The 27,083-nt window shown below is 39.5% G+C and overlaps 1 protein-coding gene across 1 annotated transcript; it reads left to right on the top strand.

Annotated features, from left to right (window-relative positions):
- Positions 1-7,988: 7,988 nt before the first annotated feature.
- On the top strand, positions 7,989-26,087 carry LOC110704563 (casein kinase 1-like; the record flags this gene model as incomplete). Its single annotated transcript, XM_021882373.1, is given in 6 exon segments — positions 7,989-8,079; positions 8,189-8,265; positions 8,267-8,341; positions 8,467-8,562; positions 23,077-23,147; positions 24,016-26,087. Coding segments are annotated over 6 exon segments (429 nt in total), but the record flags the coding sequence as incomplete, so codon positions are not given.
- Positions 26,088-27,083: the final 996 nt, after the last annotated feature.

Raw genomic sequence — 27,083 nt, forward strand, 5'->3', positions numbered from 1 at the left:
AATCTTGCCCCGGATACTTTACCAATCACTTGTTCAGTGTGGAATGTCCAAGGTGCGGGTGACAGGAACTTTGTTACAACTCTGAAAGATTTGGTTCGTACCAACAACTCGGATGTTTTGACTCTTGTGGAAACACATATAGGGGGCGAGCAAGCAATGAAAATCTCTTCAATTTTGGGATACAGTGGCCACACAAGGGTGGATGCAGTGGATTTTAGTGGTGGGATTTGGGTGTATTGGAAGCCGGAGAGCGTTTCCATAAGTCCTATCATTAAACACCATCAACATATTTCGATGGAGATAACTCGAGTGGGAGCAATTTCTTGATACTTTATTGCAGTTTATGCAAGCCTGGGCCCTCTTAAAAGACATGATATATGGAGAGAGCTAAAATATTTCGTAAGAACTCATAATAAACCATGGCTCATTGTAGGAGATTTTAATGATACTAGGTTTCCTTCAGAATGTAGTAGCTCATGTCATGAAACTAATAGATGATCTGCCCTCTTTAATGAATGGATTGAAGACACGGACCTTCTTGAAGTCGAGTTCTCAAGGGCTGCACATACGTGGGCTTGTGGTCTTACCTCTGAAACTCAAAAAAGTGGTCGGTTAGATAGAGCTTTATGAAATGATAGTTGGACCATGAAGTTTGAACGTGCTTCCATGAAACATCTCCTTGCTTTTCGTTCAGATCACTGCCCAATTTTCATTTCCCCGAATGCTTTTGTGCCGTTGCAAGCTATTCATCGTCCCTTTCGATTCCAAGCGGCTTAGCTTTCTCATGAGACTTTTACATAGTTCGTATCTGATAAGTGGGATGGTTCGAGAACACTCATGCCAGCCCTCTCAAAGCTTTCTGAAGACATGCAAATTTGGAATAGAAACACGTTTGGCAATGTTTTTAAAAAAAACGTGCTCTGCTTGCAAGGTTATGAGGAATTCTGAAAAAACTTACTGTTCGGATTGACAGAGGAATAATCAAGCTTGAAAGTAGACTTCGGAAAGAGCTCGATGAAATTTTGGATAGAGAAGAAACCATGTGGTATCAAAATTCCAGGGTTGATTGGTTAAAAGATGTTGACCGCAACACAACTTTTTTCCACCTAAGTACAATTGTTCGACGGTGGAAAAACAAGATTGAAGCTCTCAAAGGGGATGATGGTAACTGGATTCAGGAAAAACTGTGATAAAAGATCATGTGGTGGGTTATTTTTTGACATTATTCACTGAGGAGGGGGAGCTGCAACGTTTTAATGTTCCACAGGATGTTTTCCCTGAACTCTCAATGAATGACTGGAATATATTAGTAAAGCCATACTTCAAATTTGAGATTGATTTAGTAGTTAAGGAGATGGCGGCACTTAAAGCTCTCAGGTTCGACAGTTTCCAAGCCTTATTTTATTAAAAAAAATTGGGAGTTAATTGCAAATACAGTGTATGAGTCTTTACTTCCAATTTTGAATGGAAGAGGGATACCTGAGAACTTGAATAATACTTTTATTGCTCTAATTCCTAAGTTAGGGAAACCTGAGCTTGCATCACAATTCAGACCTATTGGATTGTGCAATGTTGTGTACAAAATCGTCACAAAAGTGATTATTAATCGGTTGAAACCTGTCCTCCCTCATCTAATTTCTAATACTCAAGCAAGCTTCGTACCGGGGAGGCAAATTTTAGACAACATCATCATTGTACAGGAGGTGATTCACACTATGTGCCATAAGCAAGGTAATAAAGGTTACATGGCTATTAAAATTGATTTCAAAAAAGCCCATGATAGGCTTAGATGGACCTTTATTCGTGATACTCTCCTTCAAATGAATTTACCTTTTACGATGATTGATGTTATAATGGAATGTATCACATCAGCCACATTGCAAGTCCTTTGTAATGGTTAACCTTCACAGAAATTCAAGCCTAGTAAAGGTATTCGTCAAGGAGACCCCCTATCTTCGTATATCTTTGTCATGTGTGTGGAAAGGCTTTATCAAATCATTGAAGAATCAATCATTAATGGAAATTGAAAACCGATAAGGGCAATCAAGGATGGGCCGGACCTTTCCAATTTATTTTTTGCGGACGATATCATCTTGTTTGCTGAAGCAACCGAAGTCCAAGCCCAAATTGTACGCACCTGCTTGGACAGATTCTACACGGCCTCAGGTTAGAAAGTAAGCTTGCCTATGTCACGGGTATATTTCTCAAAAAATGTCGAGCTAGAACAACTGGCAAGTATTAGTGTTGTTTTGGGTATGGATGCAACGGAGGATTTAGGCATGTATTTAGGAATGCCTACATTGACTAATCGGGTAACAAAAGCCATTTTCAACCATCTTTGTGAAAAAATTGATTGAAGGCTCGCGGGTTGGAAATCGAAGTACCTTTCACTCGCTGGAAGGATAACTTTAGCTAAGTCGACCCTCTCTACTATGGCTACATATTCCAAGCAAACAACCAAGATTCCCCGCACCATTTGTGATAACATTGATAAAAAGGCAAGACACTTCATATGGGGGGAAATGAGGAGGCAAGGAAAATACATTTGCTATCTTGGGAGACATTATAGAGACCAAAAGAACATGGTGGTATTGGTATTTATTCAGCCAAGTAAGCAAACTCAGCTTTTCTTACAAAAGCTAGGCTGGAGACTACTCACGGAACCTCACTCGCTTTGGTCAAGGGTTCTTCGAGCCAAGTATTGCAAGGGTCGATGTGACCTTGACATGTTCGAACCAAAGTTGGGTATGTCAAATGTGTGGAGTGGCATCACCGACAATGCCAAACTTCTAGGTGCAGGTTTAAAAGTAGCAATAAACAATGGCTTATCTACTTCCTTTTGGGATCACAAATGGGCTACTGATCAGCCCTTAAGTGATCTAGCTACGCAAGAAATCCCTATGGAAATTATAGGTGCTATTGTTGCTGAGATGTGGGAACATGATGTGGGCTGGAAATGGGATATTTTCGCGCCATACTTGCCTTCTAATACGTTAAAAATCATCCAAAGTCACGAGGTGAGAGTGGATCCTAGTATTGGAGATCTTGCATACTTTAAAGAGGATTTAAGAGGCAAATTTAAAATCAAGTCTGCAATGAGGATCATGCACCATGATGCTAATTTAGTTGATGAAGACTACTGGGATGCAATCTGGAAAGCTCCCTTACAGCAACGAGTTAGAGCTTTTTTATGGATTGTCTGTCATGATCACATCCTAGGCAATCTGAATTGATTCAAACGTAGCCTCACTGATGAACCTAAGTGCTTTATATGTGGAGCACAGGAGGAAAGTACCTTGCACATCCTCAAAGACTGCCCAGCTGCGAAGATAATTTGGAGAAAGGCCTTGAGGGGTAGATCCATGGATCAATTTGTTCAAGGCAATCTGAAAGAATGGCTAACCAAAAAATTGCAAGATGGTGATGAATGGGAAACCTGCTTTGGGGTTACTCTCTGGTGGATCTAGCATTGGCGCAACTTCATTGTGTTCAATTGCAACAATGAAATACCAATTGACATTGGTGCCTTCCTACAAGTCAGATTTAATGAAGCTCTTCGAATCTAGCATGGCAGTGATGAGAACAAAGGGGGAGGAAGTGTAGTCAAAAGGCAATCTTCCTTAATTGGCAAGCTCCCCCTAGTGGTTGGTATGCACTAAATTATGATAGTGCAGCTAAGGGCTGACCAGGCCCTGCTGGAGAAGGGGTAGCAATAAGAGATCATACTGGCAAATTCATATCAGGCATTTCAGCAAACTTTGGTTGCTGTACTGCCTTCAAGGCTGAGATTTTAGCCCTTACCCAAGGCTTGGAGCTAGCCCAGAACCTTCAGATTAAGAAACTAGAGGTGCACCAGACAACTTGGCATGTGTACAATATTTTCAGAAAGGAGAATTAGGGGATGGCGAGTGCGCGCACTACATTAAATAATGCCTTAACATGCTCAACAAGGATAATTGGATGGTTCGTATAGCACACATATATCGTGAAGGCAATAGAGTGGCGAATTGGTTGGCCAATTGTGGGGTGACCCAAGACATTAGTCTCCTTATTTATAATGATATTTCGATTGATCTTGGTAGAGTGTTAGAGGAGGATACTAGAAGCATGGCCTTTCCACGTTTTGTCCCTCCTTAGGTAGTCGTCTTTTATTTTTGTAGTTTCGTAGTAGCTGTTTTTTGCTTTTATTTGCTTGTTTTGTTTTCTTCTGGAACTTGGTCCTTATTTGAATTTAAAAAAAAAACCCATTATCTCCAATATGGGATCTATTTACTGAAAGCAATTAAATTTTTTTTGGGTTTACCACTGATAAGAATACCAGGCCAGTGGAAGCCCCTACAAAGAATCACAACTAAGACTAGGAAGAAAAGAGATGAAAGAGGAGAAAAATGAAGGAAAACCTTCAAAATAACAGAAAAAACCTAGCAATGGAAGCTAGAAAAACCCTCCCAAGGAAGAATCCCTTGAGGGAACCAGAAAAACCCTCTCAAGGGTTAAACCTAGAGAGAACCCAATTTGTTTCGAGGGTTTTAAAATCTTGTACAATCTAAGATTTTGAAAATATAAAAATTTTACATAAAATGAAAGACTAAGTGAATGAGGAGAACATTACCTAACACATAAACTTGCTTAGTAATGCCTTTTAATAGAGAAAATACAAGTTTATCACTTTGATAAACAAGCCATGTTTATCAAATGGCATTTATGTAATGGCCTTGATAGCTAGTTGTGCTTATATAATAAAATACTCATTGTATTGCTTTTGTACAATTGTCAAGAAACTCAACTTAACGATGTTACTTCATAGACTTGAAACTCACAAACATTTAACTATTCAAGAAGAAGGTAAGATCAACTTTAATGGAGAATACAATGGAGAAAGGAAAACTCACAAGCAATTATTAAACACCTACCCTTTGGGGTTAACCGACCATAACCTTTATTTCTTCATTTTTCTTAGGGTTTTCGTTTGATCCGCAATGGTGGTGTTGAGGTTGGCGAAATCTCCATTGAAGCAACTTGAAAAAGGAAATGAAGATGATGAAGGTTGGTGGGGAAGAAGAAAAAGTCTCCATTGAAGTGCAGTGGCTTGAAAATAACAAAGAAGATGAAGGTAATGAAGACACAAAAACACCAATCAGCTAACTGTGAGAAGTAAATTACACAAACACCCTTCACTATATACCAGAAATGACACCTTTACCCCTTCACAAACTAGAATTGTTTATCAGGGTGAGAAACCTGGCAACTTCCTTTTAATATACATTATTATATATTTTAATTTTAAGTTCCTATCTAGCTTTATTGGAATAAGGTGGAGAAAACAAAAACTTGATCAAGAATTTGATTTTGTTAGCTCTAAGTCCACGATGCATGCGATATATTTTAGAAAGTAGATGAAACAAAGAACAGTATATTTGCATCAATTTAAAATGTTATAAATAATATGGGGTAAATATAAGGTACAGGTCCAATGATAAATTAGTTTAAGAAAATATAAACGCGATGAATATTAATATTGTCAAAGAACGACATTTGTTATCATTTATATAAATAAGTCTTTTGATTAGAAGTTTATTTGCACAAACAAAATATTGTATACATAGAAGAAAAAACGAACCATTGAGGTATTGGTCTGATTAATACTGCGGGCTTGTACACATTAGGTCTCAAACTTCATCTTATAAAATACAAAGTATTGCTTAATTTGGATTTTGTACAATTCATATGTAATAGAATCTTTAAAATTGTACGTAGTTTATAAGATTCTTAAGTTCGTTTATTCTAAACAATTAAAGAAAGAAAGAAAGATTTTTAAATTTAATACTTTTATATTTATATACCAAACTAAGCTAGTTTTTGGGTTCATATCACGAGTCGAGTTATTAAATGTGATTGTGCATAAAATTCGTGATTTAATCTTACTTTTAATAATTTTAGGTCTTTATTTCATTTTGCAATAATATAATACGGATAAATGATTAACCTTCCAATAATTAACCTTGAGATTTAGATCGAGTACATTCAACTCTTGTATAAACCGTATTTCTGTAGATTTGAAATACATGTTGATATGGAATGATAACCACAATAGAATTGGAGAGTGACATGTAATGTTTGAAAAGCTTTTTAATATATGGTATAGATGATTAGAGACACTTTAGACATTTTATATATGTAGGCTAGGTGCCATTTTCTCACCCCTTGACTAATAAAATAAAGATAGATTTTAAATTTTAATCATACAAAATTAACCCAAAAAGAGTGTAAAAAACATTTTCATATTATTTACTTCGTATATTCAACCTTAATCCTTATCTCTCATACGTAATGCCTTGTAATGAATTGGTAATTAGCTTACAGTTTTCTACTTTTCTTGTCAATTACACCAGTACATGCCTTCACCCATGAAAAAATGCCTAATTAGCAAATAAAAAATCACCAAAATTTTCACAATTCTGAATATAAAACAATAAAAAAAAATAAAATTCAATGCCTAAAAAGGTGGTGGTGATAAAGAGAAATGATAAGTTAGAACGCAAAACACAAGAAAAAAACAATCAACAAAATCAAAATTCAAATCCAAATAATAATCATTATGAATAATTAATTTGCAAAAAAAAAAAAAAAAAAAAAAAAAAAAAGTCACATATATGCTTCCCCTTAATTTCTCTCTTTTGTCGTGGTTTCTTTTTGTTTATCTTCCTCCCTCTCACCAAACCCATTTTCAAGAGATAGAATTATTGAGTCTTTATTCCAATTCAGTTTTGGATTTTTGGGTTTCCTTAAATTGATAGTTTTTTTTTTGGGTATATGAATTTTACAAAGCTAAGGGTGCTTGGATATTTTCTTTATTTCCATGAGAATTTTTGTTGTGATTTGAGTGATAATTTTTTTTTTTTTTGCCATGTGAGTTTTTGATTATCTGAAATTTGCATAATTTTACGAAAGGTAGTTGGATTGGTAATGATTTGATGAATTTTTTTGTAGTTTAATATTATTAGCAATGGAGGTAATACAAATGAAGAGATTTTTATTTGATTAGTTTCGGTGGATTTTAGTATTTTGTTCCACCAAAGAGATGGTAGTTGAAATTTGAGGAAAATAAGGTTTGAATTTGAGGTTTTTTTGGTTGTTTGATTAATCTCAAATGTATTTCTTGGTTATTCAGCTATCCATTATATGATGGATCTTGTGGTTGGTAGAAAGTTTAAATTGGGGCGTAAAATTGGGAGTGGTTCTTTCGGTGAGCCGCATTTGGGTATGTTCTTAATTGAATTTTAGCTTTATTGAATTGTGTGCGTACGTGTTTTCTTTTTTTATTTATTTATTTATTTAATTTTTTATGTCATGGTAATTATTCTTTATGCTATTGTTTCTTTGATTAAATTAGGGACCAATATAACTAATGGAGAGGAAGTTGCTGTCAAGTTGGTATGTGTTCTTTATTAATTATATGTTTTTTCATGTCAATATATGTTAGGATGATATAATTGCTTACTTTTAGGATTTGTTTTATCAATTTCTTGTTAGAATTATACTGTTTCGTGTTGTTCATATATAATTAGGGGGCATTAGTCATATATAAGAGTGTTTTCGTTGTTCAAGTTTTACAAAAAAGCAGCATCCTATGAATTGCGCAAGTTACCTAGCATCTTTTAAATATATCTTCTACGAGGAAAAGTCAGGCTAAGCTTGACACATGTCTTTTCACTTGTAGAAGAAAGTTAGGTTAAGCTTGACATACTTCCTCTGTTTTTCTTTTATTGCACCATAAGGAATTTTACACTATTCACATAAGCTTCTTTGACCATCTTTTGTGATTTATCTGTAAGGAAAAAATATAATCATGTGGAATCTAATTAGGTTCATCTCAAAATCTACTTTTCAAATATCAACTTTTTATAATTTTATTAGATTTTACATATAGTTTTAAAATATAATCCTTTTATAATTTTCACTTACTTGTTTGAGTTGATGAGTGACTTTATTGTGATTGTGAATTTCAGGAATCTATAAAAACAAGACATCCACAACTTCACTATGAGTCAAAATTGTACATGCTTCTTCAAGGAGGTTGTAAGTTCTTTTTGTGTTTATCTAGTTTATTATTTCATATGTTAAATTACTAGTCTCAAATACCCTATGTGTATCTGATTTATAATTTAATTTATTTTATTAAATAAAGCTGGTGTTCCTCATTTAAAGTGGTTTGGAGTTGAGGGTGACTACAATGTCATGGTGATTTACCTTCTTGGGCTTAGCCTAGCTTGAAGATCTCTTCAATTACTGCACTCAGAAGTTCTCTTTGAAAACAGTATTGATGCTTGCAGATCAACTAGTATGTGCATGACTTATGACTATAAATTAGCTTGATGTTATTGTTCCTAGCATTATGTTCTTCTTTTACGTTGTATGATGTTCTTATTGTCTGTTGTGTAAGGATCTTGTCCATATTTTTTGTAGATCAACAGAGTCGAATTTATGCATTCTAGAGGCTTTCTTCATCGTCATATAAAACCTGACAATTTTTTATTGGGCTTGGGACGCAAAGCAAACCAGGTGCCTATCTATATTTCCATGTATATCAATAGTTCTTTATCAATATCCAAATGTCATAAATTCGATACCTCCTAATTTTTATCCAAAAAATATCTATAAGTATTTTTGGCATTTTTATTTTATTTTATTTATTTATTTATTTTTAATGATAATTAGAGTCTTTTACCTGCTTTTTATTATGTTGTATTTGTTTTTACAAGTTGTTAGTGCCTTCACCGTAAGAAAGTGGTGTGTGTGTGTGTTTAAGTTAGTTCATAGTTGTATGCTTTATGTGGAATGAATATTATATATATATATATATATATATATATATATATATATATATATATATATATATATATATTATCAGGCTATTAGTTAAATGTTGTGTATATTCTTTATATATGCTATTGTTCTTGATTAGGGGATTTTTATCCACCAAGCGCCGTTTGACAAGTGGACCAACCAGGTTCCGCCACGCGTCCTCCACGGACCACTTAAGACACGCCACGTGTCCACCCATGCCAAATGGGACAACCGGCCATCAAGGCCCATTTCAGTCTAGAAGCCCGATCGGCCCTAGGTTTACCTTAAACCTAGAGAGTTGCACGCTTCCCAAGGCTATAAATACTCGATTAATCCTCATTAATCAAGGGACCGAATAATTTACGGAACACACTAATAACCGGCTGATCTCGCTAGCAAAGCAGATTACCTACATTAAATACTCTCACCTAGAGAGATCTTATTACTTTAATTTCTGTATTAATTACTCCTTAATCAGGTACTAACTTGACCGTTGGAGGCGGAGCTCTAAGGAGTCTCCGTTATTTTGCAGGTACAGGCGTCCGGTTCCAGTCTCGGAATTGTAGCTCTCCCGCAGGACATCAGAAAACCCCGAAACATTTGGCGCCGTCTGTGGGGAGAGTACTTCAGAGATGGCATCCAAGTCTGTACCGACCCCAGAAGAGAGGCGTCCCCTAGACGACCCTCAAGTTCAGTCGGACCATGATACCGAAAGTGAATTTGAAGTTGAAACTCATACAGCTCCAGACGGGACCCTAAGGGCCCGCCGTACCCGTCATACTGATATAAGGGAACGGGAGTATCTTCAAACAGGAAGCGAGCCAGCAGGCGCACCGCTTGCTCGGCAACAGCCGACTGATGGGTCTGCTCCCATCACAAGGAACGAACTCATGACCTTCATGAGGGGATTCAAGGGAGAGATCCAAGAGTTGATCAACAAAAAACCGCCTGCTTCAGTCAAAGAGCAGGCGGCCAAAAAACCTTCCACTTCACTGAAGAGGAAGCCAGTTCAAGGGCGAGAGGCGACTCCCCATCCTAAATCTAAGAAGCGGGAGCCGTCTGCTCTTGATTTCACAAAACTCCGTTATCCTACGGGAAATAGGAAACCGGTTCGTCATATTCAGGCGGACGGGTCAAGGCAAACGTTCACAGATGCTCGGCACCTGCTAGAGCAGAAGAAGAGTGACCGATTATCAGAGTCGGCTTCTACTTCAAATTTTCAGGACAGTTTGCGAAATGCCTCGATGAGGCCAACTCAGTCGTACCATGAGAGTCAGTCAGGCGGCACCTCCCGTCAGTCTGGCTTTCATAGTGCGCAGGCGGTACCAAATTTGCCATTTGTGCCGCAACAACAATATTTTATGCAGCCACCTCCATTTGGTGGACCTGCAGCAAAAAACGTCCAACCTATGGACTGGCAGCTACGGCTGCTTAGACTTGGTGAACAGCCGTCGGCCTTCTCCAAGGAAATTACTGAAGCCGCTCAGCCGGCCAAAGTAAAAAATGTTTTAGTAGGCGCCTATGATGGCACTACTAACCCGGAAGACCATCTGATGGCATTCACCAACCTGATGTACCTTCAAGGGTTGGATGATCCCACTTGGTGCAAGTGTTTCCCAGCAACTCTCAAGGGAATTGCACAGCAATGGTTCGGCAACCTGCCGACTGGTTGTGTAAACAGTTTCAGGACGCTTGCTTACTTATTTGCCTCCAACTTTGCAATGAACATCCCTGCGAAGAAAACGACCCTTGATTTGGGAACAATTCAGCAGGGTGAAAAGGAGGGGCTTCGTTCCTACATCAGGCGGTTCAACCTGATGAGAATACAGATTCAAGGGTTACCGGATGAGGTAGCTTATACTGACTTTTTTAGAGGTCTCAAAGACGGGTCTACCTTCAAATTTGATTTAGTTCGAAAAAGGGTGGCGACTCTTCAAGAGGCCTTGATTGAAGCAGAAGCCTATATACAGGCGACTGATCTGTGTACAATGAAACAATCGGACGGGAAGAGGTTCGACAATAGAGAAGGACGACAGAAACAGTCGTCCAACAAAGATGAAAAAAGAAAAGGGGTCTGGGCGGCTGATTCCTCTAAACAGCCGGCCAAGAAGAAAAAGGAATTCAAACCATACTCCCCAAAGTATGTGTTTAACAAGGATAACCAGTTTATCCTAAAAGAAATAAAGGGACGGCTCTCAATTGAGAAACCGCTCCCCATGAAGGGTTCTGCGAGCAACCGGAACCAAGACAAAATCTGTGCTTATCATGATGACATTGGTCATCACACCAACGACTGCATTAGTCTCATGCGGTACCTAGACCGCTTGGCTGATCAAGGTGATCTTGACACTTATGTCAAGAAATCTACGGGGAATACTTCCTCAAAAAAGCAGTCGGCCAAAAAGAATCAACAGGCCGACAGTTCCGATACAGATGATGCAGTCGTCTACACCATTGCAGGCGGCTTCTCAGGAGGCGGCCCCACTATTAGGGGCAACAAAGATAATATAAGGCGGTTAGATGTAAATTCCGTTCACCAAGAACGACCGTCCAAATATACATTTCCTGAGATTGTCATCACTGAAGAGGATCTAGGAGGAATAAGGGGGCCGCATGACGACCCTCTCGTTATTGAATGTAAAGTGGCCAACCAGAGAGTTGGTCGAATCCTCATAGATACTGGGAGCTCTTCAGATCTCATCAGCAGCAAATGTCTGTCAAAACTGAAATATCAGACGGACTGCATACATCCGGCCTCCCACCCTTTAATAGGGTTTGGAGGAGGAGTCGTCCACCCACTGGGACGAGTTGATCTACCCGTCCGCCTGGGCGAAAAAGGGGAAGGACGACACATGGTAGTCCGATTCCTAGTTGTAGAGGAACTCTCTGCCTACAACATGATTCTGGGTCGCCCAACCCTGAATAGTGCCAAGGCTGTTATAATCCCGTCACTTATGCTGCTTAAGTTTGAAAGGGACAATGGAACAGTCGGCTCCCTAAGGGGAGATCAGAGGATGGCCCGAGAGTGCTATCTCTCGGATGTCAAACCCACTGCTAAGGCCACTGGGTCAAGTGGAGAAAAAACAGACCTTGACCATGTCAAGGAAAGTGCGCCTGTTCAAGAAACAGGCGACAGAAAAAGAAAGGCGTCCCAGACAGAGTCCGCCAGAAAGGCAAGAAAATAGCAATCATTGGCAGAGGACCGGCCGGATGAGTTCCGCCCTCAGCCGGCTGGTGAGCATACGGACCTGATATTAGACGACTCCCGCCCTGACCGAACAGTCAAAGTTGGGACGACTGCTCTGAGAAACCTTGGTGATGACTTTCACAACCTGTTGAAAGAATACAAGGACATCTTTGCATTTGAAGTCCATGAAATGCCAGGCATTAGTCCTGATCTGGCAGTACACAAACTCGCTGTGGATCCGAAAAAGAAGCCGGTACGGCAAAAGAAGCGGAACCATGGTGAAGAAAGAGGTCAGGCGGCCGCCGCCGAAGTCAAAAAATTACTTGATGCAGGGTTCATTCGGCAATGTTACTTCCCAGATTGGGTTGCAAATGTGGTACTTGTTAAAAAGCCGAATGGCACCTGGCGAATGTGTGTAGACTACACAGACTTGAACAAGGCGTGCCCCAAAGACAGTTACCCTCTGCCCAAAATTGATAACCTGGTCGACTCAACAGCCGGCCATGCCTTGATGAGTTTTATGGACGCCTATTCTGGTTTTCATCAAATTCCTTTGTGGAAGAAAGATCAGGAGAAGACGGCCTTCGTCACTGATCAGGGATTATACTGTTATACGGTCATGCCGTTTGGTCTTAAGAATGCCCCGGCTACATTCCAACGAATGATAAACACAGTGTTCTTTGATCAGATTGGGAGAAACGTCGAGGCATACATTGATGATATGATTGTTAAGACTAAACTTCAGAAAGATCATCTGACGGACCTCCGAGAAACTTTCGCCACACTCAGGCGGCACCATGTCATGCTCAATCCCAAGAAATGTGTATTTGGAGTTGAGTCTGGGAAATTTCTCGGATTCCTTATCAACCAGAGAGGAATAGAGGCGAACCCTGAGGAGGTACAGGCGGTCGTTGACATGCAGTCGCCTCGTACCGTCCGAGAGGTTCAGAAGTTAACAGGTTGTCTGGCGGCCTTGGGAAGATTTCTAAGCCGATCAGGCGACAAATGCCTATACTTTTTCCAGGCAATTAAGAAAAAGGCAAGGTTTGAATGGGGGCCGGATGCTGAGGCCGCCTTCCAGAAATTAAAGGTTCACTTGCATTCCTTGCCAAGGCTGGTCAGCCCTTTGCCCAAGGAAAATCTCTACATGTACCTGGCCGTCTCTGATCATGCGTTAAGCGCGGTGCTCCTTGCTGAAAGGGACGGCTGTCAACTTCCGGTCTACTTTGTCAGTCACGTACTGAAAAATGCCGAGTTGAGGTATCCCCTAGTGGAGAAATTTGGTCTTGCACTCTTCATGGCTGTTAAAAAATTGAAGCCCTACTTTCTGGCACATGCAGTCGTCGTGTATACCGACCAACCGATCAAACGGCCCCTTACCACCATGGAGTCCTCCGGACGAATGATCAAATGGGCCATAGAAATGCAGAGTCTCGAAGTTACTTTCGAGCCTAGAAAAGCAGTGAAGGGGCAAGCCTTTGCTGACTTTATTGTAGAGATGACTCGTCCTCCTGACTCTCAAGTTCCAGACCAAGTCTGGAAGGTATATGTGGACGGAAGCTCTACTTCAAACGGTTGTGGAGCAGGCGTCGTATGTCAATCTCCAGAGGGCGACAGGTTCGAGTATGCTCTACGCTTCAGTTTCCAGGCTTCAAACAATGAGGCCGAATATGAAGCTTTACTAGCCGGGATCCGCATGTGTAAGGCGGCCGGGGCAAGGAAAATAGACGCCTGTTCTGATTCACAACTGATAGTGAGTCAGTACAATGGCGAATACGAAGCAACACATCCGGCCATGATCAAATATTTACAGGCGGTCCGACAAGCAGTCGGCTCCCTTGAGGATTTCCATCTGATCCAAGTACCGAGATCAGAAAACAACCAGGCAGATGCACTCTCGAAATTAGCATCATCCGCCTCCTCCGATACTCCTCGAACTGTGTTTTGGGAAGTAATGGAGAAGAGAAGCATCGAGGAAAATCCTATTGGAATTCTAGACAGAAGCTCAACCTGGATGGATTCAATCAGGGCATATCTGACAAACGGTACACTGCCGGATGATCCTCAACAGGCGGCATCACTGAAAAAACGAGCCTCCTGTTTTGAAATGATACAGGGGCAACTGCACAAGAGGGGGCACCTTCAACCCTTCTTAAAGTGTGTTACTCCTGAAAAGGGACGAGAGATACTAGATGATCTTCACTCTGGTTTCTGTGCTTCCCATATAGGTGGTAGGATGCTTGCTCAAAGGGCAAGGCGGCAGGGCTACTTTTGGCCTACTTTGGAAGCAGATGCAATGGAGATGGTGAAAAAATGTGACAAGTGCCAAAGGTTTGGCAAATTAATTCACCGTCCGGCTACTGACCTCACTACCATTCACAGCCCACTACCGTTTGCTAAGTGGGGCATGGACATTCTGGGTCCATATACGCCTGCTACAGGCGGCAGAAGGTATATACTTGTTGCCGTTGACTACTTCACTAAATGGGTAGAGGCGGAGGCTGTAAAGGGAATCAAGACGAAAGATGTAATTTCATTCATTTGGAAAAACGTCATCACTCGGTTCGGGGTTCCCATGTCTATGGTTTTTGATAATGGTCCCCAATTTGAGACGCCTGTTCTCAAAAGCTGGTTGGGAGACCAAGGAATTGGACATTACTCTGCATCTGTCGGCCGTCCACAAGCAAACGGCCAGGTAGAAGCCTTTAATAAAATCATCTCAGACGGTCTCAAGAAAAAAATTGAACGAGCAGGCGGCCTATGGGCAGATGAACTACCACATGTTCTTTGGGCCATTAGGACGACTGAAAAAGGGGCGACTGGAGAAACTCCATTCCTCCTAACTTATGGTGCAGAAGCTGTTCTTCCAATAGAACACTACGAGCCGACTCTTCGAGTAATGCTATATGACGAAGAGGCAAACTGGGAAGCTATGCGCCTGGCATTAGACTCACTTCCTGAAAAGAGGGGCAATGCTGTTTTGCGCCATGAAATCTACCGCCTGAGAATGACTAGATCATACAACAAAAAAGTGCACAGGCGTCCACTCAAAGTAGGGGACTTTGTACTTAGAAAAATGGAAGCAGTTGGTAGGGCTAACGAGTCTGGCAAACTAACTCCCAACTGGGAAGGACCCTACCGAATCTATGCGGAAGTCAGGGACGGTACCTACCGTCTGGAAACACCAGACGGACAACCGTTGCCTCGAACTTGGAATGTAGATAACCTTAAGAAATATTTCTTTTGAATGATGTAAAGTAAAGAGCTACTTAATAAGTTGGCACTTACTATTCAATTTTGTATTACGAGGGGCATGCCGTCTGTACCTTTACAGTCGGCTACTCTCCATTGAGTTTCACTCTTTATCTTTACAGGGGCACGCCGTCTGTTCCATTACAGTCGGCTACTCTCCCTCGAGTATTTTACTCACAATACTTAGCTAAAAAGTTTAGGGCCTGGCCGATCCTGTAACTAACAGGCGGCTACCCTTCTTTTACTTAGCACATACGTTCACCAAGAACATACCAAGGCCACTGGCCGAATGATCAGACCAGGCGCCTAGTCAACTGATCTAACTTTTAAAAACTAATCCGACCTGTCCCAACATTATAGCAGGCGTCCGGCGGCATCCATTCGGATGAAATTCGTCGCAGAGAGCAGCTCCCTTTTGGGTGGAACATTGTTCTATAAAATAATTACACGGCACCTATACGACTGTCCCAAAGGGCAACCACGTAGCCGTTTTTGAGACAAGGATAACTCTATCACTAACCAAACCAGTGGTAGCAGTTGACATCTGAGTCAGATGACCGCCTGTATTACTTGGGATAAATGCAGGGGGTACCTATTGAGTTAATAGCCAACAAACATTGGCGAATCAAGGGGTCTAGCCGGTCTACGCCGCCTGGTACCTCTACTTCTCAAACAAAAGTGACGGAGACTGAGTAACTCCAAAGTTAACTCATAGTCACTCCTTCAAATTTGGTATGGAACCTAAAAAGTTTGAGTCGTCCGCCTGTTTTATACAAACAAGGGCACTCGAACCCCTATTCCTACTGGATAACCTATTGAGTAAATAGCCAACAAACATTGGTAAATCAAGGGGTCTAGCCGGCCTACGCCGCCTGATACCTTTACTACTCAATCAAGATTGTGACGAAGACTAAGTAACTCCTATGTTAACTTAATAGTCACTCAAACTTAGTACTGAGCCTAAAAGGTACGAGTCGTCCACTTGTTTTTAATAAACAAAGGCTCTCAACCAATACTCTTGCTAGGTTAACAAATAACAAATTAGAGGCCAACATTGGCAATAAAGGGAAACAACCGGTACCCGCCGCTTGTTTTCCTACTTAAATTCCTTGGCTACTTGGTAATTCTATTTACTTGGTCAAATTGAATAAAGAGTTCGAATACCGATTGATTAAATGGCCGACTGATCATCTATCCTGGAAACAGACAACCAGTCGTCCAGGGGCATAGGCGGCATACTTACTATTTGTACCTGTCTTAACGTTCGGCCATACACAACAGTCTGTCTAGTGAGCAAATTTCAAATACTTAGACAAATTTGAACAAAAACAAAAAATTTGATTAAAATGAGCCGGCCATAAAAGACCAGCAGAATATTCAAAACCCCGGCCCCCTGGCCGGGTAATTACAAAGCAAACGGCACGCAGGCCGTGAATGGAAAAAATATACTTAAAGCTTAAGAAGGGGGCAGTTCAGTATCAGCAGCAGCCGCCTGGTCAGCACTCTTCTTGCTGGACTCGGCCTTCGCTGCATCATCTTTTGATGCCTTTCCCCCAAGTGGCACAAGCGCCACAACCGGCTCTTCCTCCTCCAACGCAACGTCCATCGCCTCTTCTTCAGCAGCCGCCAGGATCTGTTGATTATATATTTCCGAACACTGGCGGTACGTTCTTTCCCATGAGGCAAAGTCGGCACTGGGGAACAGTCGTTCCCAGGTCATGCGTTGGATTTGGGCGGAGTCTTCCACCATCTCCCGGACGAGCTCTTGTTTTTCTTGCTCGGCCTTGTCCGAGAGCTCTTGGGTGAGACTCTTCTCCTGGTTCACCAGGCGTTCTTTTACGTTAGCCAAAGATTTCTCCATGGCTTCGTAAGAGTGCATTTTCTGACGAAGGGGCTTCAGCTCGGCTTTAAGTTTGGTGACGGTCCCCTCCAGCTCGTCAACCTTCTTTTGGGCCGCCTCTAGCTGAGCCCGAACAGCGGCGGTCGCCTGCGCCTGATAATAAAGAAGATCAATGGTCAGTACTTCATTTTGGGCAATTTGAAACATTGCTTTATCACAGCTGGAGGCGGCCATAGCCTTTGCGGCCTTTACCTCTTTGTTTTTCCGATCAATCGGCTTGCGAAGGCTGTTGACTCGGAGCAGGGCCTAAGTACAAAGAAAAACAGGCGTCAGTTTCCAATCATAAGGGTTAACAGGCGTCCTGGAACTTCAAAAGGGTATACCTCAGCTAGGATCCCCGAAATTCCATCGAGGTCAAGGGTGCCGGCACCCTTGACCGCCTCCCTGTCAGAGGGAGGAACTACTTTAACCATTGACTTGGCTACCTCAACCAAGTCAAGTCCCTGGGGGCCGGCTGCATTAAGCAGAAGGAAAAACAAGTTAGACCTAATCAAGAAGGAAGCAAGAGTGAGTGTTTACAAGCAAGTGTCCATACATCTAGGCGGCCCCGCCTGGGTTTTTGAAGAAGTGGCCGGCTGCTTCTCAGCCGCCACTGTTTTCCTGGAAGACCCAGGAGAGCTTGCAACAGTCGTTCTCCGGGCCTTGGGGTCCGGCTGTTGCGAGGAAGAAGCCCTTGGAGTGCCAGACTGAAAACAAAAAGAGTTAGTATATGCATAATACAACTTAAAGGGGAAGAGTTTTCAAAGCTTACCAAGGGTGCCTCCTTGCTGGGGGAGTCGGCGTACGACTGCTTCATTAGCGAAACCCGCAGCATGGCCGCCGCAGTCTTAGATGCTGTTATTTTACTCATGGCGTCGGCTGAAAGAAATAAACAGCAAAGTTAGTAAAAATCCCAAGTAAACAAGGCGTGAGAAAACAGAGTATTCGTCAGGCCGGCTACCTCTAGAGCACCGACTGCCGAGGCCACAGGCGGCCAAGAAGTACTCATCATAGAGCCACTTGAAGCTCGGGACGCAGTGTAGGGGTACTTGCTCTCGTACCCCTGAAGTAGAGTTCACCCTAGTCTCTACTTTGAAGAGTCCTTTGTCTAGGATCTCTCTTTTAGCCTTAGGGGGAACAGGCGGCATGCTGCGGCCGCCTGCAAGAAGAGGCGGATCCCTGTTCCACTTGTTAAAACGTTTGTTCAGCTCCGTGTCTGAACTCTCGATAATAAGGAAGGTGTTCCGCCAATCCTTCCATTTGTTTGCCTTACCTCTCGTCATGAGGTAACCCCTGTGGCTTGTTAGTTGATACCAGCCGGTACCTCCCGACTTAGGGGTCCGGCTGAGATAGTTCATGTGGGCGAAAGCCTCAAAACTTGGCTCCACCCCGTTCAGTTCGCACCCGGCCACATAGCCGAGTACGTTTACCCAAGAGTTGGGGGCTAACTGCCATAACCCCAGATCATACCCATCTAAAATCCGCTGAACAGCCGGATGTAATGGGAAGCGCAGACCAGCTTTGATGGCCGCCACATAGCAGCCAAAACAGCCGTCACCATAGCTGGTACCAACCGGCCAGACGACAGTATCTTCTGGATCCGGCACAAACAGTAAATACTCCGGGCCCATTTTGTGGTTAGCAATAAAGCTCGCCACGTTGTCTCGCATGGTTGCGATCCGGCCCCGGGGCACCCTGCAGTAGTAGGGGGTGTTTTCCTCTCTGTAAGAGGCGGACGGCTCTGCCCAATTATCCCCCTTCTCCACTGCATGGGAACTTCTCGCCTCTTGTAGGCGGTTATGTTTTTCTTCTGAGTCAGAAGAACTATGGTTAGAAGAACTATGGTCAGAAGAGCTGGAATCGGACTCGTCCCCTGACGAGTCCGAAGAGGACGACGCCTCCCCTCTCCTAGAGGGGCCCGCCTCCTCTCCCTTAGAAGGAGCAGAAGGTAAATTAGACATGTCCACGGTTAGATGAGAAGGGAACACCTTGGTCCCTCTCTCAGAACTATCAGCTTGACAGTCGCCTCGTTCCACATCTGGCGCCTGGTCAGATGTTTCGCTAAGGAGTACCCTTTGGGAGGAGCCGTCTGAGTTTGATATTCTAGCAGTCTTTTTTGTTCTGGCCATCACGTTCTGCATAGACACAGATTCAGTCGGACTTTGTATAAAGGGCAAAGATGGGTCCAGAAAAGGGCAGGCGGCACTCCTAGTCCTAGATTCAGCCGTCCCCGGTGACCGGCTGATCACTAACTTAGGGCGTGTCGTGTGCTTCCATGGTGCCATTTCAAAAAATAAAAAGAAAATTAAGAGTAAGAGAACTGAGTTACCTGAACGGATGACAGTTGATGAAGTCCTGAAAGTTCGGGTCAGTCGGCTTGTCAGAACAGGCGGTAGGCAGAAAAAGTCCGAAAATGTCAGAGCAAGTTCAGGGGTCCGAATGTTCTCGCAAAAATTCTCAAATGTGAAAATGACCGAAGTCAGCACTTCCTTTTATAGGCAAAATGAGAAGGCGAAGGGTCGCTTCCGAATTCAAACTTGGGCGGGAGAGTCTCCCGGCCGTCTGCAAGGTGACACCTGTAACGGGCCGTCGCCTGTCACCGTGCGACACCTGTCACAGGCGACACGTGACCAGTCGCGTGCCACCTGTGAGGGGCAAATGATTAGGGGATTTTTATCCACCAAGCGCCGTTTGACAAGTGGACCAACCAGGTTCCGCCACGCGTCCTCCACGGACCACTTAAGACACGCCACGTGTCCACCCATGCCAAATGGGACAACCGGCCATCAAGGCCCATTTCAGTCTAGAAGCCCGATCGGCCCTAGGTTTACCTTAAACCTAGAGAGTTGCACGCTTCCCAAGGCTATAAATACTCGATTAATCCTCATTAATCAAGGGACCGAATAATTTACGGAACACACTAATAACCGGCTGATCTCGCTAGCAAAGCAGATTACCTACATTAAATACTCTCACCTAGAGAGATCTTATTACTTTAATTTCTGTATTAATTACTCCTTAATCAGGTACTAACTTGACCGTTGGAGGCGGAGCTCTAAGGAGTCTCCGTTATTTTGCAGGTACAGGCGTCCGGTTCCAGTCTCGGAATTGTAGCTCTCCCGCAGGACATCAGAAAACCCCGAAACAGTTCTTGTACAATATCTAAGGTTTAAAAAGGTGATAAGAGGAAGGAGTGACATTGATTATTTCAATCAAAGAAATTTAGTTAGAGGGGATATGAAAGAAATAATGTTGAATACATGTAATGAATTATTAGCTTTAAGATTATTAATTTTAATACGAAGTATAAATGTTATACAAGAATTAGAAGAAAAAAAAAATAAAGGGCAGTGTGACATGGGATTATTAGAAGAAAATCGCCAATAGTTGGCATTATTAAAATGTATTTTTTTCTAGTTTAATTTATAATTTTGGACATTTTCACGTGTTGACACGTGGCTATTAAAACAATTTTTTTTTTAGCAGGTCACCGGTCATTGGGACCATTGGAGGCAAACTGACCCCATAGTTAGGATTATTAGATAATAAACCTTAGTTGGGATTATTAAAAGTAAATCGCTCATAGTGGGATTATTAAAATGTATTTTTCCTCTAAATTATTTATAAGGCGTAGATATTTATGAAAGATGTTAGTAAGAAAATTGGAGATAAAGTCTCTACATAAAAACACAACGATCTCAATAATTTATTTATCTTATGTAGAGATTGGTGAGATGCAATCATGCGTAGGCTCAATGAAAACATACTTGTATAGACTATGTTAAAAGTCTACCATTCAAAAGGTCTATCAAGGATTGAATATTTACGGAATTATATTTATCCGGTCTAAATAAGAAAGGTTAACAAACTTGTTTTAATAGTCCCATGGAATTGCTAAACAAAGAATGTAAGAGCTTCCTTAAGATAAAGAGGAATAATCAATTGATAATGAATATTTGATTCTCTACACAGAAGACAAGTATGAGTAACTCTAGCTCGATTATAATCTGAGTGTTGTGGAGCATTAGGTTTATTTGCGACTCATGCGAGTAATACAGGAGTAGATGTGAGGGTTACTTGACAACCTTCGTAGTAATGGGAGCCAAGGTTTTAGAAGCACACTTTATTGTCAGTGGAGTATGAATTTTGATGGGTTGTTAAAAGTGATTATATATGGAAAGTTTTATGAACATAATTCATCGTAATAGGAGGGTCAGAATGAATTGTTTATGCTTTATAATATCTTTCATGTTTGAAAGATAATCAATGGAATCAAATGATGATTATTCTAATTTATGTTGCATAATGACTTTAATTTGTCTTAGGATTTTTGTTCGAAACCACTCCTAAGAGAGGTTTTTGTTTATTCAAAATCACCCTTAACCAATAAGTTTAAAATAAACCACCCATAACTCAATAAATACATTTCCATATAACAACCCTTATATTGATATTTCATAATTAACCATTAATATAATAACATTACAATATTAAGCCCATAATTTTGAAACTAATCTAGTTTTATCAATAAAACAAAGTTATATAATACCCTAACCCTTCATCCATCACTTTCCCAAACCCATTACCTTTATTTTTCTCTCATTAATCACCATCACTTTACCACAACTAAAAGCTCAAATGAAAATAATAAATCAGCTTCTTTTACCTCGCTCATATATAATCTATTACTTTATTCACTTCTTTCATACCTACACTCATTTTTTCATACATTCTTAGAAAGAAGAGTTTACAATAGGTCAAACTATCGAAAACAGAGGGAATACTACATTTTTCAAATTCTATTTTCTCTAGAAAATACAAACTGTCATTATTATACAATAATATAGTTTTTTCTCTCCATAATATGTCATTATTTTTCCAAAATGTGTCATAAATAGATCTAATTTTAAAACACTTTCACAATGAATATGATAATATACCTACCTTTAAAAAAGTTTAACCAAACTTTTTTGAATTCTGTGTAGACATTTATACCCCTACGTGTGTTTGATTACTTATTTGCCCTAACTAATATTAATTGCCTCTTTATTTGAACTCTCAAGAATAGTGTGCGGACATTTAGACCCCTAAATTATTTATTTACATATTTTCACTCATTAATGCTGCCAACAACTAAATTTGTGACACGAGGTCAAAGAGCTCCCTTGATATGGCGAGCTATGGCGCGTGCATCGCGCGTGTTAGTTGCTCTAGTAAATAATTCTTCCTTCGTTCTATTAATATTGTAACAAGGATGAAATTATGCATCCCAAAGCATACTTTATAAATATCTATAACTATTTAAGAGTCAAATAAAAAAAGATGATATTGTGAAGGTATTTTCTTAGGCGGATCTAACAAGACATCACATGAGTACATGACTATATTTTACTTAGCATATAAATAATAATATGTGGTCAAATAAAATGATGAATAGTGCAAAAGTTCAGTTATTGCAATATTACCCCTGAACGGAGGAATTATAATTTTGTGAGATTGAAACTTTATTTCATGTATATGTTAAAAGTCTAACATAAACAAAAATCTACTAGCAACGAAGTATATATTCTAAATATCCAAATTTTATTTACAAACCATCATATGTGGCCCGCTTATATCTCATTGTACGAGAAACGACACTTGGCGAAAATTTATGTCGCTAAGTGTTGTTGTCTCATGTGGTTAGTTATAAAACTCAACTTTATAATTGTTGATGATATAAATTGTGGACATACTTAATCATTTTCAAAAACCATAAGTATTATTTGTATTGTCTTATATGCTATTTCACCATTAATTATTAATTATAAAATTGTAATGTTTAGGTTATATAGGCCTTGGTTATTGGAGCATTATGATTAAAGATGCAATTATTCGTTATAACTTTCATTAAATTTTTTGTGTATTGTAGGTGTACATCATTGACTATGGTCTTGCTAAAAAGTACAGAGATCTCCAAACTCACAAGCATATACCTTACCGGTATGACATGGCATATTTGTTTATATATATGCGTGCTCAATCAACTCATAAAAGAAATTCATCAGTTTTGTTATATAATACTATTAGGAGATTATTGTTATGTTATAATCCCTCAACTCTATCTTTGTTTACTTAACACATTATCCTTTTAAAGTCGTCCTTATCTACTTGAGATGATTCTCTTTCTTTTCATAAATGACATGAGCCCACTATCGATATATAATAATGAAAACAAAACTCACTACCTACTAATTACAATAAACCTAAACCCAGGCCACAAGCCACTAATAACTACTTTCTTCGATTTTAAATGTTATTTTCACTAGACACTATCTACAACTTAAGAGAAATGTCTAATTTTTCCAATATTTTAGAAAAATATGGTCAATTGGGGTCTTGTTTTATTCTTCTCAATGAGTATTATGTAAAATGACAAACTTTTATAATTTTTTATTAACATGCAATTAGAAATATTTACGGTTTAAAAGTGGGAAAGAACTCAAAGCATTAGAGGGAGCATAATAAGAAAACCCTAATTGACATGCTTTCTTAGTCACGTAATTTAAGAAAATAATTGGCGGGGACCATAAAATGAGTTATTTTATGTAAAATAAAGTTATTTAGTACATTTAATTTTCCTAAAAAAGAAAAAAAGTTGTGTGTCATATGGAGTATCATCTTTTAAAGCTTTTACTCATCCTGAACTCTCTGTAAGGAAAACAAAAATCTCACGGGCACTGCTCGATATGCCAGTGTGAGCACTCACCTTGGCGTAGGCAATTTTGCAACTTATTTCAATTCTTTTTACTTTTTGTAATCAAAGATATCTTATTAAAAATCTTAATCTGGTTGTGTGGTTTATGTATAGAACAAATTCAAAGGGATGATCTGGAGTTCCTTGGTTACGTGCTTATGTATTTTCTGAGAGGAAGGTTGGAAATTGCATGCTTTGGTCTTACGTCGTTCTTTCTTTATTTTCTTGTTATACTTTTGAGTTAATTTTTGGGTTAGTCTACCTTACATTCTTTTTGTTATAATTTTTCCATTTTTCGTTTGTTCTTCGTAGCCTTTCTTGGCAAGGACTAAAATCAGGGACTAAGAAGCAAAAGTATGATAGAATTAGTGAGAAGAAGATGTTGACTCCTATAGAGGTTAATTTGTTTACCTTGAAATAAACTTGCATATATGTATGAGCTCATAGGCATTGTACTTCTATTATATTTAGTGACATGAATCACACTTCATCTTTTGGATAAGTATAATGTTTGGTGCATCATAAGTATGGATTGAACCAAGTAAAACCTTCTTGATTGTTAAACTTGGTTATATTATGTGCATATAATTTTCTCGATCTTAAACTATTCACAGATGGTACGTGTGTTTAATTTTTGTTGTCATATTATTTTACCAACAATAATAGCAAAATTTTCAGGATATATTACATATTTGTACTTTATTAAGAAACGATCGATGTTAATAACTATAATTGTAATATTTAAATGTGTTTGGGGGCAGTTTGCTTGATGAAAATATATAGGATTTTACGCCTTTGAAGTTGAGGTGTGATTAATGTTCTTTGGCACTTAGTATTAGAAGAACAAGTCTTGATAGGATACCGTTGCTTGAGATATGCTCTTTAGATATGACACATAATGTCAAAAAAAAAAAAAAAAAAAGTGAGGCATAATCTTTACTATCTAAATGTAGCGCTTTGAAACATATGTTGTTATAGATGCACTCAAAGGCTTCTTTGAAATGTTTGATCCTTAATGTAAGTTTTGAAGAGACTTTTTTCATAGCTGACCACATTCTTGTCATTAACTTCCTTCATGACTATATATTCTTGTATTAATGCTTATGGAGATACCGTTGGAAGTCAACCTCTAAGAGACTATTAAAGGTGGTTGGTCACTTTGATTTTTCAAGCTAGCCATTGTGCATGAGAGCTACCTTAAAGTACTATTTGTTGATTTTCTTATTGTTTATGGTGATATATATTATAACTCATCTCCTAGGAAATCATTGTGATTGGTCATTTAATTCACCTTAAAGTTGGCTCACCATCCCCTAGCCTCCACAAAAGGCAATATTAATGTTGAGATTTTTACATTTAGAGTTTGCTTATTTTTGATCTATTTGAATTTTCTGAGAAAATGAAAAATCATTTCAAACTTATCCAACTAGATAAAAGGTAAGATGAGAATCTCGCATGTGTAAGACTTTTTACCTATCGAGTTTTATCATCTTACAATGCTTTTTTCATCACGCAAAAGGCAAGGAGGATTGATTTTAAGTAAAATAGGGTTATTACATCTGCACAAGTAACCTATTGTAAGCTTGACGACTTGTATTTGACTTGTTCTGGTGCTTTTGAATTCCTTTTTGGATTAACTTATTCTTCTTGTTCCAAACATTACATCTAGAATTTTTTTTTCCTTATTTAAGCTTAACTTTTATTTAGTGAGTTGCTGATATGAATTCCCAAATAAAATCAAGAACAAAAGAAATATATGAAGCAATCCTTAAGTATACAACATACTTTAGGTGTCCTTCAATATAAATTTATTTGACCCTTAGATCGGTAGTTATATATTTGACATTTTGTTTATTTTGTTGAGTTGTATCTAAGGCTCAAAGTCATATAGTCGTAATATATTTTGTTTTTTGGATATATGTTTATCTAAGTGTAGTTATTTTGTTGGTTAATTCATTCTTAGATCAACACTTTGGGAATATTAAGTTATTAAAGTACACCTTTCGCTAAGTTGGGCAGTTAAATGGTTATTTAGGTATCATTTTGTTTGTTCTTTTTACTTTTTTGGTTGAAAGGTATTTAAATATTTACCAAAATTATAAATATGTTGATTCTTGCTTATAAACTAGTAGAGCTTGTAGCATATCTTCTCTTGAAATGAAACTAAATGCTCCCATAAAAAGTTATTGTGGATTTAATAATGTTTAATCTATACAATAAGTGCTTTGTTAAATTTTTTTTATTGTAATTTGAAGTTTTGTTTGTGAATATTATTTTTATGGTCATTAAGGATATTATTTAATAAATTCCAATTAGTAAAGGCTACTCCTGTAGTTTATTATGTGGTGTTACACAACAAACTATTGACATTTCTTATTTGTTTACTGTTAGATTTTGGGAAAACTCCTCAATCTGGAATTTGTACCATTGATCAATATATATAGAGTTTTACAAATATCGTAATCCTAATAGGATAAGGATACAAAATATATACAATAATTATCCTAATCTGCGACAGATATTATCATAACTATAATATCTATCACACCTCTGTAGTCATAGTAGGAGGAGGTCGTACGCTGAGACTGGATCTAAAATCCAAAAATAACTCCCGTGGTAAGTCTTTCGTGAAAATGTCCGTAAACTGATATCTAGAAGGAACATGTAGAACCCGAACTTCACCCAAAGCAACCTTCTCTCGAACAAAATGAATATCCAACTCCACATGTTTGGTGCGTTGGTGTTGAACCGGGTTGCCAGAAAGATAGATAGCACTGACATTATCACAATAGACAATAGTAGCCTGTCGAAAAGGGCAATGTAACTCAAGTAAGAGATTACGGAGCCAACATGCCTTAGAGACAACATTAGCGACGCCTCGATATTCTGCTTCTACACTCAATTTAGACATGGTATACTGACGCTTAGATGACCAAGAGACGAGGTTGTCCCCAAGAAAGCAACAATAACCCGATGTGGAACGACGGGTATCGGGACAACCTCCCTAGTCAGCGTCAGTGTAAGTAATCAAACGATGAGAAGCAGTCTAAATGTAAGCCATGATCAATGGTACCCTGAACATAACGCAAAATGCATTTCAATGCATCATAATGATCGAGATTCCCGGGGATCATGCATAAAAAGACACATCTGTTGTACCACGTAGGCTATATCTGGCATAG

The sequence above is a fragment of the Chenopodium quinoa genome, unplaced genomic scaffold (genome assembly GCF_001683475.1).
Source record: "Chenopodium quinoa cultivar QQ74 unplaced genomic scaffold, ASM168347v1, whole genome shotgun sequence".
Classification (NCBI taxonomy): Eukaryota; Viridiplantae; Streptophyta; class Magnoliopsida; order Caryophyllales; family Amaranthaceae; genus Chenopodium; species Chenopodium quinoa.